This window comes from Anopheles maculipalpis, chromosome 2RL (assembly GCF_943734695.1).
Source record: "Anopheles maculipalpis chromosome 2RL, idAnoMacuDA_375_x, whole genome shotgun sequence".
NCBI lineage: Eukaryota > Metazoa > Arthropoda > Insecta > Diptera > Culicidae > Anopheles > Anopheles maculipalpis.
This window is the reverse complement of record NC_064871.1, coordinates 90,818,540-90,837,313: the sequence shown is the minus strand read 5'-3', so window position 1 is coordinate 90,837,313 and position 18,774 is coordinate 90,818,540. Positions and strand designations below refer to the sequence as shown.

The 18,774-nt window shown below is 41.9% G+C and overlaps 4 protein-coding genes across 5 annotated transcripts in view; 2 read left to right on the top strand and 2 right to left on the bottom strand.

Annotated features, from left to right (window-relative positions):
- Nucleotides 1-18,774, top strand: part of LOC126568629 (protein anon-73B1) — a 793,767-nt gene that overhangs the window by 527,147 nt on the left and 247,846 nt on the right. The window lies entirely within an intron of this gene.
- The window catches only part of LOC126568321 (phosphotriesterase-related protein), a 293,797-nt gene that overhangs the window by 190,048 nt on the left and 84,975 nt on the right, over nt 1-18,774 (bottom strand). The gene's annotated exons all lie outside the window — the stretch shown is intronic.
- The window catches only part of LOC126568229 (homeobox protein SIX3), a 198,274-nt gene that overhangs the window by 164,548 nt on the left and 14,952 nt on the right, over nt 1-18,774 (top strand). The window lies entirely within an intron of this gene.
- Nucleotides 1-18,774, bottom strand: part of LOC126568472 (cysteine-rich motor neuron 1 protein) — a 40,672-nt gene that overhangs the window by 16,636 nt on the left and 5,262 nt on the right. The window contains exons 2-5 of the mRNA XM_050224957.1: nt 18,194-18,321; nt 6,252-6,421; nt 6,081-6,165; nt 5,282-5,328 (exon numbers count right to left, since the gene is read on the bottom strand). Coding sequence (XP_050080914.1) covers nt 5,282-5,328; nt 6,081-6,165; nt 6,252-6,421; nt 18,194-18,321 — 430 coding nt within the window. The remainder of the gene's footprint in view (nt 1-5,281; nt 5,329-6,080; nt 6,166-6,251; nt 6,422-18,193; nt 18,322-18,774) is intronic.

Sequence of the window (18,774 nt, the reverse complement as noted above, 5' to 3'; positions counted from 1 at the left end):
AGTCCCAACAACAAACAAGGCATACCGGCAACAAGCCGGCACCGCATTATCCCATCATGCACGTGTGGCTCTTAATTATCACTTTACTTCGGTTATGCTTTTGGTGAAAACAGCGACACCAGGCGACGGGGAGCATTTTTGAGAATGGTGGCTGAAAGTACTTTAATTATTATTATTATTAACTTCAAGCACCGTGAAAGGCCATTGTGCTCCCCAGTTTCGGTTGGCTTTTAATATGCTCCGACACATTACCATAACCATTCGAGGGCATCCTCGATACGGATGCGCTTTTTTTTTAGTTCTTTAGTCCTTATGCCACGATAAACATTACCGTTATCAAACATTGATTATTATCGGCGCAAGAGAAACGCCATCAGCATCAATCAGCATGACGCTGCCGTGCATGGAAAATCGAACGCTGCCTTTAAAAAAAAGTGAATAAAACATTAACGCACAACGCATTGGGACGCAAGTCTTCCAACGACGACACACACGCGTGCACGTTGATGGAGACTTACCTCTTTAAAATCGGCTGCCGTACGGCACAGCGAAAGGCACGAAGGCAGGCCTTTTATTTTCTCAAACAGTCAACAACCCACACAGGAATTGCGCAGAAACCTTGAAGCTCGTGGCCCGCTATTTTATCTACTGATGATATCTATTCGTTTACCTCGGCTGGTTGTTTGCCCGATGTTCCACTGGCTGTGGGCTGGGCAAATTTCTGATCGATTTCTAATGAAAACATCAAATAGAAAAAGAGAGTGCGAAAGGAAAAATGGGGAAAAAATCTTTCTAGAAACAGAAGCAGAAATGTGTACAAAACCAAACAGTCTCGCAGCATGGCGCAGGCTTCATTCGTGGAACGGGAACTGGCGCTTATAATATCCGGCACCTTCATTAATAATTTGTGCCATGCGGTGAATGTATTTTTTTTGTTTCTTAAATTATCTGAAGTTCAGCAACGCGTCAATGGTGAAAGGAAGCATGGAATATCCAATGCCCTTCCTTAGGGTGTAGGACACATGACGAAATCATATTCACATCAAGCAATACTTTGTGAAGGATGAAAGTACAAGGAGCGTCGACATTTAATAATGGTATATAAGAGCTAAATCAAGGATAAAATGAGTCTTGAGATCTTTTGGATCTCTACTGGGTTAAGATGACTTAATATTGACGTTTAAGCCTCTTCGACGTCTCCCGCAAAATCTGTTAGTGGATCGCTTTTCTCAGCAAGGCTTTTGAATTCACCGACTTCGTTATCGTTTTTTAGCCACTTCTGCTGTCTCTGCTAAGATGAAGTGTCTTGACCGTTGGAATTAGAGGATAATTAAGCTATTGCGGGGTTTAAATCACATCCTTTAAGTCAAAAAGAAGAAGAATTGTGATAAGGACCCTTGCACAAAGATGAGGATCCCTCTAGTGACGCGGTGTAACGAGGTTTAACTTGTTAGAGTTAGAGGTCTCTAGAATTATGAGGTCTTAAAGACGATTCTTGGACCCTACTATAACACCTCAGCTACAAAGTCTCTTGGGGGATTAGACGTTGGATTATGAGACCAGATTGCTAAGACGTCTTGCTTTTGGCGTAGCAGAGCGTAACAAGCCCCAATGACGGCGTAACCTTGTAGAAAATGATAGTCTCATGGTAGACGAGGTCCCTTTAGAAAACAATCCATTTTGCCAAGTTCTGATACCATTGATATTTGAACTAAAGACCTTACAGTTGTCTATAGCAGTTCATCATTTAAAAGCTTTATAAAATTACCACTATCCAATCGAATTATCGGATATGCCTAAGAGTGAATTCTCTCTAGTTTGCAACAGCTTTATTCAACATGAAAACATTTAAAAACCATTCCAATATCGACGTAGGTAATTCATCCGTAAATGAGCATCATTTTGCTGTTAAATGAATTTGCCAAAGATAACTTTTTTGTTTAATGATAATTTTCCAACTTCATATGGGAGGCAAAACAATCAAATATAAAGAGAACGATCTCATATCGTTAAAAAAATTGTTAGCTTTCAGCACATCTTTGACATAAGTTCCACTAGTTTTCCTGTTGAAAGAAAGTCAATTACCAGCGATGGTGGATGCTACATCAAAGCAAAACAAACAAAAAAAAAAAGAAAACCCAAAACCCCAACTTTGTAATCTATTTTCTCTCCCCTGCTGAGGGATGCACATCGCATCCCGTTTTGCAAGTGGCAACTCATTACAAAACTTAATCTACTTCCAAGACGCATCTTTGGCTTCCGTTTTCTGTGTGTGTATGTAGGTGTGTGTGTGTAATTTTTTCTTCGCCTTTGCTTTCCACACAAGTATCTTGCACGGTTGCCTGTTGGCGCTTCAGTCACATTTGATGTTGATTAGCTTTTTTTGTTGTACTTGCCCTCCTTCAAGAGCAGCACCAAACAAACTGCTGATAGTGAAGTGGGTGATGATGCTGCTGCAAGTCAATTTTCTTGACAGTCTTGCTGCGTTAATGACATCCAGAGTAGAGTCCCGCCGAGATGAGATTCCTTGTTGGTATCTTAATCTTGGGAAAGGTCGACCACAGCTAGAGCACGTAGCTCCTAGATGGTATGATGCAACGAAGTGACTTGAATTTATTATTTTTATGGGAGTTGGTTTGTTGGGTAGAATGTCTTAAAATAAACATAAAACGTATCATCTAGCATGACAGGTTCATTTTTATAATTGATTCGTCGGTGCATAGCTTTTAACTTGTGAGTTCCAAGCTTCTTCTGGCTCAGCTTTTACATGAGACTGTATTGGAAGCTCATAATCCTACGATACTTTAATATCGCACACATATACATATGTGTGTACCTTCACACAATGTGTTTCCAAATGATTAATTTAATACACTTATGCGGATCCAACATCGGAACGCTAATTTTAAATTCTCTTTCTACTGTGATAAAACCCCCAACATCAAAGACTAACGGTTGCAAATGTGGTGTAAGTAAAGATAAACAACTTTAGACAGACTTTGACGAGTTTTGCTCGGGCACGATGCGATCCCACACACACACACACACCTACATAGACGGAGTGCACACTCACTTCCAACGGTTGGGATTAAATCCCTCAGTCCGTACCACACACCCAAGGCCATTTTGGAAAACCTCTCGTTAAAAAGACTCCTTGCGGGATACGACACACCGATAAATGTCGGCTATGAAGTATAACCGTGGCCGGGATCGTCTCTCGTCGGCTAATGCTGTTGGGGGTAAGTGGCAACACTTCAGGGAAGCCCAACATTACACCCAAGATAACGACGATTATGACCGCCGCCTTCCCGGGAGCCTGAAGCGTCCAGGCAGGAACCATAAATCTTCCCCCATAATCGATCAGATCTCACTTAATCGATGGTTCTGAGCTCGTTTCGTTGGCTATTGCTGGGAGGAACGTTCGGGAGGAAGAAAGAAGGGGGACGTTTGTTTAAGCAGTTACACAACATGGAAAAGGCGGCATGATTTGTGGCTAGTAGAAAGTTTCTTGCTAGATTTTCTACGGCTGATGGTGCTGGACGTAAACTGTCAACTTATTTCAATTTCCTCTTCGATCGATAGGAGGAATTTGAAGGGCAGAGCTTTTATAGAGAGAAAGTGAGTTGTAGGGTAAGTACTACACATATACAAGATAACATTCGCATAAAGTTTGTCTTGCAAGCTTTAGGGTGTCAAAAAATCTTTAGGAACTTTAAAACCGTATCCACCATATCCAAGGAAAACAAGTGCCTTAAAGCACCTCTATCTGATCCACAATTTCATTTTCAGTCGCACAAGAGTACCAAAAAAAAAAAGCACGAATAAAATAACATCCAATAAAGCATTTTGAGAGCATAACTTTACAACTGACGTCGCACAAATGCCTCATGAAATTATCGTGAATTTGTCCTACCCTTGAAGAAGTTACCCGCTAAGCAGGTCGGAACCTTGGAAACTGCCAAATTTCTCAACAAGCTGAATAGGAGTTCAAGATTCATATCAAAGCTACTCGCAGTTTTTTGTGTAAAAAAGGTTTCCCTTTTCTTCTTCTAGCGTGCAGGAATCGTTTGCCGTTGTTGCAGTGGAAAAGTCAAGATGCTGCTTCCGGGATGGCTCATAATATAGAGCACCTAGTTCTCGGAACTTCTCCGGCTAGAGTCTAGCCCGGACGAGAGTTAGTTTCTTCGTCCAAAAATGGCACGAATATTAAACCATCCCAACCTTCGCGCCATCCACAACTTTCGGTGAAGTAGTCCAGAGTCTGATTTACCTCCAAAAAAAAACCTCCTTTCCGGTGGTCTGTTTTTCTCGCCTTTCTGTGAAGCGAAAGGCAACAGCCTGAATGCACGAACATTGTACCACGGTAGGCTTGACAATGAACTGGCTGGAGCATAAAGAGCGAGAAAAAAGAACATCCGAAAAATGCATAGTTATTGTACCATTAGAAGCGGGAAATCCTCAACCCCAGGAGAAGCAGCAGTGTTCTGCATTCCTTGCGAAAAGCAAAAGTAATAGCTGGAGGTTTTTTGGAACATTCCAAAAGCTGGAAGCCAAAAAAAGCCCGAAAGCACAAGAGGCTAGTGCAATGCAAAATGCTAGCCGAGGCGTACGGACTGCCGCGTATCATATGCGAAACTATTTGGGGCAGCAACAGCAGTAGCAACAGCACACTGGCTCACAAAAACGGAGCGTTCAGATTATTAATGTTTCACTAGAAAATTTCTTGCTAGGATTTTTTTTGTCTGTGTGTGTGTGCCACGGTTCGTGTGCAACATAGCACACTCGAAAATGGGACGAAGAAAATGTTTCCCTTTGCCTTGGATGTATACTTCATCGTAGATCATAATATTTTTGCATTGAGTGGAACAAAACAGTTGCTTTTACTAGCTAGCGCCATCTAGCATCAGTATCACATGAGCACCATCTAGTACCGTCTTGGTTGGCTGGGAGAGGGAGAGTCGCAGGAATATTACGACCAATTTATCTTGCCACTGCACTTGAAAGGGCGTATTAATTTAGTCCCAAAATGGTATTGCAACACAAATGGCAGAATTATGCACTGGCTGTCAAACACTTTGCTCGTGCACTGGTGTCCTTTTACGTACCCGGAAAACAATACAGGTTTGTTCTTTGAAATTCATAAAAAAGGACACTATATTTATTATTGTAGCTTTCTTCAGTCTTTTCATTGAAGCCGCGAGAATTTTCAATCTTAATAAGTAATTTAACTGATAGAATTTCCCTTCTCTGGAGATTAAAATTATATGATAAAGCACCTTACCTGAAAAAGCTTTTTTCTCCTTCTGCCTCGATTAGTGACGATCGATTCTGTAAGGGAAGGAGTGCAAATTAAATATTATTAGCATTAGACAACTATTACATATGAAATGAGGATCGGCCGTCGAAAAAGATGTGGAAGTTTATCAGCCTTACGCTGACTATTGTTGACTAATGACGTGGAAAACATTATTGCAATGAATCGGACCGGTACACTGTGCCATTCGAAAACAATTGCTGATAATTTTCTTACGGATGAAGCCCTGAAGCGTGAGAAGAACACTGCGTAACATAACTATAGGCAAATTTTTTCACATGATTTTCTTTTAAAAATCTGACATTGACTATGATTGATTAGGGGTTTTCTTTAAAAGAATATTTTCTTTGGCTGGTTTTAGCATTAATGTTGTGCGAGGAGTTACCAGCATTTAAGCTGCTGAACACACAAAAACTTACTCATCACTCTTATGATAAAATATTTTAAGCGACAAGAGGATTAAACGTTAAACGTCAAATGCAATGAATCCTTTGAGATTTCCATAAGTTACACGAAGGAATTTGAAGAAATTTAAAGGTTAGAACAACATTTTCTAAATCGTCTATTTACGGGTTCAGGTTAAAACTTTTATTCATAATATCCATAAAACTGACAATACGGCACTGGACCGTCATTATTAATTATAAATAAAATAAATCCATAAAACTATTAACAACCCTTGAATTGCATACAGCTCACAACTCCATACAAAGTTTAACAATGTTTATTCGCTCCATTTTGTACTACATCACTTCCAACTACTCACCAAAGCTTATTCTCGGTGGTGCCGTATAGTCCTCGTCGAACTCTAGCTCCGTTTTCACTAGATTTTCAATATTCAGCTGGCATTCCTGCAATGGAAAAAAGCGATACAGCGATGGCAAAAGTTAGAGCAATATCTAGGTTCAAGCATCATCAGCTTTTACTTCACACCTACCTCCATGTTTTTGAAATCCCACTTGCTGATGGACTTGCTTTTGCACAGCCGTATCCGGTCCCAGCATTTGCACTTCCGATTGACAATCTCGCAGCCGGGTTCGATCAGCACAGTTTCCGGACATTCGTTACCGCCCGGCCGGTCCCCATCGAGACTCGTTGGTGGTACGTCTGGGATGAGAGAATGGGAGAGAGAGAGAGAGAGAGAGAGAAAGGGAAAATGGAAATAGCGAGGGAAATTCATTAAAAAGAGAAACAAACAAACAAACAAACGAACCGTACGACTGGACCGAAGGCAAAAATTGTTGCCACTCTTTGGGAAGTGTTCTTGGGGAATCGAAACGATATTCGAAGTGAAGAAGAAAAATGCACCCACACACACATTCGGGGTTTGTTTTGTTTTTTCCCCAACACCAGCAGAGAGAGAGAGAGAGAGAGAGAGCGACAGGGCAACCGATTTAATTGAGGCCCCGAGGGAAGTTGTCGTGCCTCGTTCTGTGTGCAAACACGGAGTGCTTGACAGTTTCTTTTAAAGGAAAGCAGATACGTTCGAGGTTGGTTTTGTTTTGCTGTTGTTTTGTTTCATTATTTACTTCTACACTCATTGTTTCTATCGCCATAAGAATTGTTCCCAGCGCAGCTCCCGTGCTTTGGGGGAGGCGAAAACGAAAACCGAAAGCCAAGCGAATAGAACTCATCCCGCACTGAGATAGTGAAGTAGAGAGAATGGCTCCGGAAGTTTTGCAAAGTAAGATGCCTGCAAAATGGCATCCTTTTATTTGTAGCACCACTACTGGTGCCGTGCTCGAGTTCTTTCTAATGAAAGGAAATGTCGCGGAAGCTGAAAGAGTCACCGTAGCCGGTGGAATAAAATGCATTTTCGATTTCGGTATGTGCAAGAATGTGCCCAAGTTTATGCAAATCAGTTTTGCCGCCAAGTTTACGCCGGTACGATGCTTTATTCGATTCTGGTGCAAGGGCCGGCAAATTAGAGATGGATTGGAAAAGTTTTTGCTGATACGAGCAGAGTTTCGTGCATTGGTTTGCTGTACAAGGTTCCACGGTGAGATAAATTATGTGTGTTTTAGTTGGAATGTTTCAAGATAAATCTTTATTTATTTATGCTATTTTCCCAAAATGTTGACTCTACAATCTCTGTCGTTTACCATTTCGCAAGATAAATTGACATCCCACGTTGTTATTGATCGCTCACAATCAAAATAAATCAATTCAAATAAATCGAACCAACCAACGCTGCTTTCCATCGTTTGACTCGGCTTGCTTCCCGTTGCTATAAAGGCCCGGCTCGGATACAGGTTGTGTGACTTCTGACGACTCTACCCATGCTGGTGATATGAGGCAAACAAATATTTGGAGGCTTTGGGAGTCCCTTTGCCCTTTTTCGCAAAATAAAAACACAACCACACGGCAGCAGCTCATTGTGTCTTCATTTCGCCGAGTTGAGCCATCAATTTGTCAATGTACAGGGTGCACTGGAGGGCCCATGTTTGAGAAGGATCATCGAAATACACACCGTTGGAAAAAAACCATGCCATAAATGCAATAAGCAGAAACAATCACAAACATTTTCGAGGCTGGAGCGAGGGCAAATAAACGAAGAATGTCGCGATCAAAGCTTGTGCAACCTCACGCTCAAAAAAACACCAACAATTGTCTTTTGCAAACAAAAAGCGGATGGTGGTGTTTGTACGCACTTCGGTACTAGCCTTCTGGCATCAAGAGCCGCTTGTTTGTGTTGTTGGTACATAGCAGATAAAACATTAGATCAAATACTGATCCTTGATATTGATCTTTTCTTAGAAAATTACGTCAGCCGTTTTGACTCTGTTTGTTTTAGCTTTGCTGGAAGAAGCCCATGAGGAAATTTGTTTTTTCCTAAAACTCTTCTGCCGCACGCGAATTGTGCAATCAAAATCAATTTTGCTTCGTACCGATTGAGCCGAAATAAAAGCCCCCATTGTGGGACACGTATTACCAATCAACAAATTTACCAGTCACGTTTTTCTTGGAACAGGAAAACTACACCTTATTCTTCTGCTTTTATCAACTTTGAGCGGGAGAAGGAAGGAAAGAAAAGAGAAAGAAAACGCAGACTTTGTACCGACTTTTCAAAGCCCTTGGAAAATGGAGGCAAAGGTAATCCGCTACAAATTTCGTGTGCAGAAAATTGATGTAGCACACACACCTAGCCACATAGTGCGTGTTCAAATACGGAACCGATTATTTGCTCGCCGTCTCGTCCAGGTTAGCTGGTGTGCGAGCTTAAAACGGTTTCGATCTAATGCAAATTTATAGTCCCTTTTTCGCTTTCCAGTTCACTCCATTTTCGTTCACTTTGTCGGAACACTAAGGGCCTAGCTCCAAACCCGGAGATGTTTCCTATTTTTGAGATTGCCTTTCATCTGCCGTGCCTTAGTGTTCCTCTTTTCTTTTTTTGTATTCAACCCGTTCAATCTCCAATACCCAAGTTTGCTCCAGTCCCAACCAGTTCGAACCTTTTCTATAATGCTTCTTTCATAACCCAATTTGTGGCAAACCAAAGGCACACACACACGGCATTCCGGCACCGTACGAAACCCCGAAAAGAAAATGTATGTAAACGATGATGAAAAATCACCCAATCAACGATTCTGACTAGGAGAGAAAATGAATTCCTTTGGTTACGGGGGGGTTTTTTTTTTTGTTTAAACGGGGTAGGAATGAAACGTATCAAACCTGTCCGGTGGAACGATGCGTAGAGAAAAAGTTATATTTTTGGACCCGTTTCTTGCTGCGCAGGGAAGCGAATGCATCGCTTCAAAAGAATCTTGTCCAGATAATTATGGAACTTGGCAAGAGTAAATAAAGTTTTGCAAAAAAAAAACTTTCAGTTAAGGATTTTTTTTTTAGTTTAGAAGCACGCCTAGTGGTTCTCCATTAACTCACTATAAAACTACAAACGGCTAGGCGTCTCCATCGATGAGGAACTTTTGTGCTTTTTGCATCCCAAAAGAACAATGTCATGCAAATTAAAAAAATCTAAAACGTCGAATTTAACTCTGATTTTCCGATAAAAAAATCGAATGAAATGAATGAAAGTTTAGCTTGTGGTAGAAAAATAAAATCATACCTAACCCTATTACGCAAATGTGGGTTCTAACTGTGTCTGTGTGCGGGATGAGGCGGGGGGGGGGGGGGGGGGGGGAGTAAAGCGAAACGGCCACACAAGATTATCCAAAAACCAAAACACACACTGGTAGTTTTGGGTCGGTGAAATTGAATTGGTTTTTATGTCCTCGCCACAGGCCAAAACGTTACTGGGTGGCTGGTGTTTAGCAGCAACATACGAGCATTGATACGGATCAAGTTAGGTTATTTTATCATCCCACATCTCTGCCGTATCGGTGTCTCTTTTCGGAATGCACAATCTGATCCAATCTTGATTACAAGTTAACTCAATTATGGAGCAGCTTTCCCATTCCTACTTTTCCTTCTCTCGTATTCAAATTTTCCCTGGGTTGGCTAACTATTTTTTAATAATATTGTCTGCTAAATGTAAACCACATGAACTTATGATTATTTTGAGCAATGTCTATTTCAAAGGTTAGAATAATTTTAGAAGCTTGGTATGAAAGTGGTAAGATAATAATAGGACCTACCTTACCTTGTTTCATTTAAATTTGAACATTTCAAATCTCCCCAAGGTTCAGCTAAAAAAAAAGACCATGTTTAAGCAGATCTTTTACATATGCATCCCTATGATGATTACCTTTTCATCATTCATACCTTACCTGGCACGCTTCATGCGCGCTGTACTCTCCTTCAACATATTCATCCCTTTGGCATAACAAGGGACAACATTTCACCGTTGCAAAATCAAATCAAAACCACTCCATTCAACTCGACTCGTCCATGGAGCTTGCCCACAATGACGACCCCCCCCCCCCCCACTCCCCCCAACACACACTTTTAGACATGCAAAAACAGTTCTGGTCAATTCGATTCGATTGTGAACATGCACATTTAATAAGGTCGCAACAGAGAGCGCCTACGGCTCTGCGGGAAACCTCCGGTGAAACCCGTACAAATTGGGTTTTATCCGAAACCGACATACACACACACACACATACACATTTTACACAATTTGTATCATTGTGGTTTTTGCAAATATGGCCAATCGAAATAGAAACGTTCGGTACGTTAGGTATAGGAAATGGGCATCGACAACCGATGGACTTGATTTCATTTTATGGAAATTCCATTATGTGTCGACCCGCAAAGCGGCAAGGTCAGCCGGTGAAAAATCATACTGCTATAATATTCTTAATTGATTAGTACGATTGTATTATGCAGCCTATTCGATTCGGGCTTGTTATTGCTTGCTGGGACAACAAATATATCTTATTACCATTCATTGAATATTTTTTAATTGAGTTTCATGTAAATATTGTTTTCCTTTAGATGAAGAAAAGTAATGAATTCATTTCAATTTATTTCTCTTGATCTGTACGTTCATCATTCTGTTGAAAAATAATGAAATTCTTATTTGAATTATAATATTACGAAAATATATTTAATATCATCATCAAGGACGACTTTTTCTTCGCAGCAGCATACAACCTGACACCACGCGCACGTGCTGTTGTGAGGCTTATTATTAAGCCATTTCGGAATGTGTCATCAACTATCGATTCGACCACCGACCCGTTTGCTGTGGTAGCACGTGTCATGTTCGTCCTCTCCCAAAAGCGTATCGAGCTTCCTCGAAATCACACAAAGAAAAGGAAGGATAAAGACACAGAACATAATCATAGGCGTAATCATAAAACATCGTAATCCTCTGGCCAACATTAGCCATTGTTTCCCGCAAGTGACCGTGCTCAACCTCACACACACACACACACTGACACCTCACACCGTCATAACGAAGTCAATTTGTTCCTTGCGTTTAAGGGATCACATTCCACAATCGATCCAACACCTTGCAAGCTGGCCCGAAAGCCGAACGGTAACGAAAGGTAGAGTGTAAAGGAAAATCGTTCCACACGGGAAAATTGAATGAACAATTGTACGGTTGTACGGCACAAAAACAAAAGAGTCCGAAAACGAATGACCAGCAGCAACTGTTCGTACGGGGCGTGTGCACGAGTGTATACGTAAGAAGGCGAGTACCGACGACTCAGCATTCGTCGCGCGAATTCGATTTCCTCGAAGAAAACAGTTTGCACGTTTGGATGGAATAAATTTATTCCGGAATCTAATAAATGCTCGCTTCCGAGAATGCTCCGCCCGAGATGGGTCTGTGGTGTGGTTTTTGAAGCGAAGATTACAGTCGTTCCGCTTGTGTCATCGGTTTTTGCAAACCGACCGCCCGGCATTCGTTTGTGACAAGAAGTAAAAGAAGCAGTATATGTAGCCAGAAGAAGCCAGAAGAGTAAATACAGCAGCGTACATCAACATTGCGTTATTTTCTTTTTTTTTTGCTTCAGTCCGATTTCATCTAACAGCTTTCTATCTTCAGCTTCTCAGCTCTCGATCAACTTCGAATGGGCTTCGTGCGTCAGAGGGATCGCATTTTTTGGTAACTTTCATAATGTTGGGGTAGAAGAGACTGATTCCATCTCTCATTCTCTCTCTCTCGCTAGCTCTCGTAATGCAAGCTTGTGCGTAGAATGTTAATGAAAGCTTATGATACCACGGGGCAAGGTGTGATATTTCGGGCAGCTGGATGGTTACTTTTTAAAGCGTTAACAGTACAAATTGAATTTAAGCGTAGAGTATTTTAAGTGCTTTGCAGACAAAAATGGCTGACCCTGAAGCAAAAATTTGCAAAGTCTTTCTTAGTAATTTATTCCTATGATTCATTTGCTGTACTTCTTTTCGAACTCACGGGTAATTTTGTTTATACTACGTAGTGTGCGCGGTGAAAATTAAGCGTACGCTTTATAAATATTATTCGAAGTCATTCAAAATTCCTCATAATTTTAGGTGAAATTCCTGATTTGTTATTCGAGTTGAGAATATGTTCTTTGGACGTATAAAATTATATAAGTAAAAGAGCAAGGTATAGAAGTATATCAAATGAGTTAGAAATGTAAATGTAATGGTCCAGGGTTTAAATCTGACAACACGATGTTTATCAAATTCATGATAAATTCCAAACAACTTACGACATGTTTTCTAGCTTTTGCTTTTAAATTTTCCACTGAACGCAATTGATTTATGCTAAAAAAAATCGCATTTTTATATGCATTAGCTGGCTTTAACCATACTCCATGATAGATTATTTATATCAATTCCAGTGACAGCACAAAACTCCCTTCAGCTAATTAGCTGGCTAATTCCTTCTACCCTTAAATCTCTTGCTCATGCTTTACTACTCCGTTTGTGCTCACTCATTCGGCAGCAACTGTTCACGACATCAGCACCGGAAGCTATAAGCAGCGCTCTTTTCAGCGTTTGAAAGGTAATCTTCAGCACAACCTTCCAGCAGCAACCAAACGTACCGGCCGAACAAACAAGTCAAAGCAAAGCTCGACAGAACCGGAGCAGAGTGTTTTTATTTTGCATGTCTTTTTGTTTCTTATTTTTTTCTACAAAAATCACATCCCTCCCCTCAAAACAGAAAGCAGGATCTGGCGTGGGAGCGGATGCTTGTGCTCGTACCCGAACCCTTTTCTAACTTTTTGAAGCGTGTGTTGGCTTTTTTTTGCAATACTTTGTCCATTTGCTTATGCTTTGCGCCTGTTTGTGTGCAAACCAGTGTCTAGTTTTTGCTTTCCATGTTACCATTTCATCGGCTTACTTCATATTTTTGTTAAGTAAGCTGATTAAGGGAAAATTGAAAATGTATTCCATTTTCGTTTTTCTCCACATTTGCACAGTTATTTTTATGAGCGAGAGAGAGAGAGAGAGAGAGAGAGTAAGAGAGAGGGAGAGAAAATGTTACTGCGCAAAGCTAGGTAAAATCCGATTTTGAAAGCTTATTAAGAATGCAAATCATTCAAATTGTTGTATTCGGTTCAATTGTTTCAAATGAATGTTTTCCAACAAATCACCAGTTCTTTAAAAATACAACACTGTGTCCTTGCAAAGCTCCTTCTAGCCCATCCGAAGAGCTTTCCCAAGCGAAATAACGTTTCGAAACAATTTGCAGCAAATCTTCATCTTTCTGCTTCCAACAAACTGCGCACCCCAAAGCCCATCGTTTCCTATCTAAACACAATCGTCGCTCGAATCCTACCACCAGTGCCGTTTAGAAATGTGCGAACAATTTTCCTGCAGATGCAGATTCTCTTTTTTTCCCATCTCCCCATCCCTGAAAGCTTCTTCTAAACTACGCCCGAAAGGTGTTTCATCAGTACCGGCGCTCGACCGGTGCAAGACCACAGAAATCCAATTTCCCAAGCCCCAAACTCGACCTATCCTACCGAGCTACCTGTTCACTTTGCATCCAGTTTGAATAGTGGCTGAATTTTCTCAGACAATTTCCCTCGAAAATAAAAAAAATAAAAACCCTCCGAGAGCGTGCCTGTCCCGCTGTATGTCCATAAAGGTTTGCTTTTTTGCACATACCTTAGGAGAATGAAAACGAAACTGATATCCATTTCCTCTTCCTGCGCTGAAACCCTAGTGTAGAATGTCGGTACGGAAAGAAGCTGGAGCATATTCCGCACCGGCAGATAGATTGAGTGGAACAAATTTTGTTGGCCCCGTTATTCGGCACCCAGTTCAACATCGACCAATTTTATTTCTCGCTTTCTCTCTCTGTCTCTCGTGAAAGTAGTATTTTTTTTTTGCTGTACCCTTTCAGTCGCTGAGCCGATACAGATCTGATGTGCCTGGTACCCTTCAATATCAGGTAGTGTACAGTCAGATACATCCAATTTATATCAAACAGTGGCCCTACAACGAATCGTATCCAAGCAAAATATCGTTCAGTAATATTCTTCGCTCAATTCGCCACAAAGTACGAGTAGGATGCTGGGGAGATTGAGGATAGAGAAACTGCATCCATCACCCCCTGGTATGGAGCAGAATTAGTGGCCTTTTTTTTGTCTTTGGGCTGCCACGAGTGGCGAACGCCATAAACAACGACAGCGACTGTCTGTTCCTGTAGTCTGGTCGCGTTGAAAAACATTGCACTTGAAGGTTGCGGGAAACCGCTGGAAACAGATAAAATGGGTTAATCTATCCTGAAAGACAGAGGTGGTCACTTGTTTTTTTTTTCGTCCCTTCTCTTCTCAAACTTTCCTCACCAGCTTACTCGCTCAAGTTGCAATCCAATTGCACCCAACTGGACCCCACTGGTCAGTTGGTATGATAGACCCGGCCCAAAGTTGTCGTCCGGTTTGCACGGTACAAGCTACTGGTCCAGAACCTGGTGGTTTGTGATAAATAAAAGCTTTTACACCCGGAAGGGAACAAGCTTGCTACCGGGAGCTGGCAGTAACTTGCGCACAAAAAGAACAAAAACTAATTAAAAAAACAGCACAAACTAACCCAGCAAACGCAGTTACTTAATGTATTGTATCTTTTTCAACCTTATGGTGGATTGAAGAACGAAGAGAGAGATAGATAGAGAAAAAAAAGAGAGGAAAAATAGGAGAAAAAAATTGTTAAAGCACACATAAACCATAGAGTGTAAACTGAAAGGATAATTTGCAAAAGACTCCCATACCTTCCGGAAGCTTTTGTTCGGTGCTTCTAAAATTTATGTGCATTTTTTTTTTTTGAATAACCCACCTATTTTACATTTGCTAACTGTTTTACCTTCTGGCCACATGGAGTTTTCCACTAGCTACCAGCAAGAAAAAGAGAGCGTGAGAGAGAACACGGGCGGGAGTGCTTGTGATTTGCTTACATTCCATTAGTCCGTTACACCCTGCGGCGAGACGCTGGGAGAAACATTGCTGTTAATGACCGTCGGCGGAAAAGCGGGACTGAAAGGTAATGCCACGTGCCACAATGTGTCTTTCAACTCTTCTTCGCCCGGTGACAGCTGTGGCTCGGCTAGAAGAAGTAGTGGCTGGTGCGCTTGCTGAGGATAATTTGTAATGTGATCTTAATGCATGTGGCAACATGCATGTGAAAGTAATTACAAGACAGGTGAGGTCGTAAGCACCGGTAATAATGTCTTGGTGTCATTAATCCCCTTTTCATTGGATGCCCAAACAATGGTGCAGTAGTGTTTTGGCACTAAAACAGACACTCTCACCGGTGTCAATCAGATATAAACAGTCGGATTTAAGGATTGGCTCAACGATGACAATTGCAATCCATGCTCAACCACACCGTCTATCGACGGTACTCAGTCCGGGGAGATTACGATCAAATTATTTGCCACTCCACTGGCTTCATCTACCTAAATAACTGATGATTAATAAACTTCTTTTGCGTCGCGTAGCCATTTCTCAAATGTTCCAGTTGCGTCCCAGGCGATGACTTGTCTTGTCAATGCTTACGTTCTATCCGGACCATCCTTCGTCTTCCTACACCGCATGAAAAGCATGACACCGAGGAAGCTGCCACCACCCATCGTGTCGTTCGGACGTCAGACGTTCGACCGGATGGGGAATTACTTTGGAACAGATTTAATTTCATTTTAATTAAATCTCCTCTCAACGAACGATGGACTAACTGCCACTGTGCCGGACCAGCGTACCGAGTGTGACGACGAGTCGCCGAGTCGATGGTTCCGGCTGTCTCTCTCTCTCTCTCTCTCTCTCTCTCTCTCTCTCTCTCTCTCTGCACTGTGGAAAGCTGCCAACCCACCGAGTAAGAACCATCTCGCCATCGTTCTGTCCGGACAAAACGACAAACTTCCCGTAGCCATGTGCACCGGAAGCTTCCCGGCGGCTAGAGCTAATATTTACTCGCTTATGTTTGTGCTTGTCTGTTTTGCGTGCTTTTTTCCTCCCTTTTTTTTTTGCTTCATCTCATTCAATCTTTTCCATAAACACACCGTTATGGATTTTTTGTTTGCTTCAGTTTTTGTTTGTTGCCCACACATTTTCTAGCTGGTGAAGTTTAGTTGTAAAATGTGTTTCACATGGTGACCGGACTCATTTCAATGTTTTCCACGGTTAGATCGTGACGAGTTTGTTGGGCAGGTTTCACATGATCATTTTGTCGTCTGTGTCGTGTGGCGTGTATGTTGAAATTGAATTTTGGTGTTGATTTTTGAACAATTTATGGTACAACTTTCACGATTTAAAGCATGAAAAGTCATCCTGCTGGCAGGAAACCTTAAGAAAGAGACCCTACCTAGTCTACTCCTGACGAGGTGCAGTGCAAGGTGAGTGTTTCGAGCATGTTGTCGGACTCTCCTGTTTGTAAATCAATATTGCTCTGGAGGGTGTCATGTGAAGCGCGGGCTTCGATATTTGGGGCACGATTTTCACCCGATCTCTCCAATTCCTTGGCTTCGTGGACGACATCGACATCATCGGACGGACAACTGCCGCGATGTGCGAGGCGTACACTCGACTGAAACGCGAAGCCAATAAAATTAGATAGAGGATCAATGCGACAAAGACAAAATACCTGCTTGCCGGAGGCTTTGACCGTGATAGAGCCCGACTCGAAAGTAAAGTTTCAGTTGACGACGACGATCTCGAGGTGGTAGAGGAGTTCTGCTACCTTGGTACGATCGTTAGCAGTGAAATACGAAGGCGCATTATTCAGGGGAATCGTGCCTACTACGGAGTTCATGGCAAGTCCTGCGATCCAGAAGACTTCAACAACACATGATTTGTACGATATACCGCACCTTGATACGTACGGTATTCCTCTCCGGGTACTAGTCCTGGACTATGCTGACGGAGGACCCCAATGCACTCGCCATTTTCGAACGGCGGGTGCTAAGGACTATCTTTGGCGGGGTATGCGAGCAGAGCGTGTGGCGAAGGAGAAGGAGAAGCGCTCGTCAGCGACCCTTTCGGCACGCTGCGTAGAGGAGCACAGCAAGCTCGTTGGCTGGATCAAGTGGAGTCAAACCAGTCGGAGATCGCATACAGCCGTCGATGGAAGACTGAAGCCCTAGACCAAGTTTCCAGGAAACTGATTGGCGACCTGGCCATGTCTACGCGACGTGTTCAAGCCTGAGCAGGCCAACAAGAAGAAGTCTTCTCTATAAAGAATGCTCTTCTTCTGTAAAAGAATGAATTGTTGTATACAATTCAAAACAGCTCTTCACCTGAATATAGTGCAGACTTTCGAAAAAAAATCTTACGAACCTCATCAAATGTTTTGACCACAGCGTTCGATGAATTACGTGAAAAAATTCCAACTTCGCATGATACTTATTGTACATCCCATAATTATTATTATAGCAGTTATGCAGTTGCGGTAACAAATACTTTTTCGCATCATCATTTAATTACACTAATTGACAAACGACACACGCATACAGAATTCGTTTTTTACTCGGAAATCATTACATAAAGCACAATTATGAAATGATCAACACCGCTAACCGTGTGACGGGCGAAAAAGGGCAACAGTTATTACACTAAGCCACAAAGTCCATCAATTATGCATTTTTATTGCCATTTGTAACCATTCAATTAAAATACTACAAGCACACATTTTAACCACAACCGTTAATCGATAATTTATGAAGTGTAAATTGGAATCAAACCCACTTTGTATCGATGTAATCACTAATCGTTATCCTGCGTACAATGCTTTTTTTTTCTTCCTCTGCTTTAGCGGTATGTGCGTACCCAACCCGAGGCCGACATATAATCGTGACCAAGGAGGATCAATTTATAAAGTTACCCTCCTGACCTGACCAGTTGACAAATTGATTCCCTTTCCCGATTCGCACTTCCTACCACCTATAAGGTACTCCGAACCGGGACGAAACCCGATTTTACGACCCTCCCATAGGTACCCCTCCACCTTCAAACCTTGTGGTGCTTGATGTTTGATGCGACTTACCCATACACACGCCGGAACCACCGACCGGTGGCTTGGAAACGCAGCTAAGTGGTGGTTCACACGTCCCGGAAAACCCACCCGGACCACCGCAAGCTTCGCCGAGCGTTCGGGCACACACCTTGCAGCACCTGTGTTAGAGTGAAAGTGAAAAAAAAACAAGAAAAGCAGTGTTAGTTGACATGGGGGAAAAAGGAAAACAATGAACAGGGGAGTTTTGTGGTAGTCGGGAAATAACGGTTGAACAATAATTCACCAAACCAAAAAAAAAAACGATCGTGGCAATGTCGAATTGTCGAGTGTGCTCCATGGGATATAAAATTTAACAATTTCCATCACTCCAAAACCAAGCTATTGTTTTTTCTATTATTTTTCACTACAAAATAGGGAGTGAAAAGTTCCAGTTCACAAACACACACACACAATAACTATAGCAATCATTTCTACCATCTGCCGTCCTACGGTGTGGAATCACAGCGTTCGTGACTTTTTGCCATTTGGGGCAGGTTTTTACGAGCATCGATTTTCGGTTTGACAGGAAAAGTGCTTTCCCAAACCACACACACATGTGTGTGTGTGTGTGT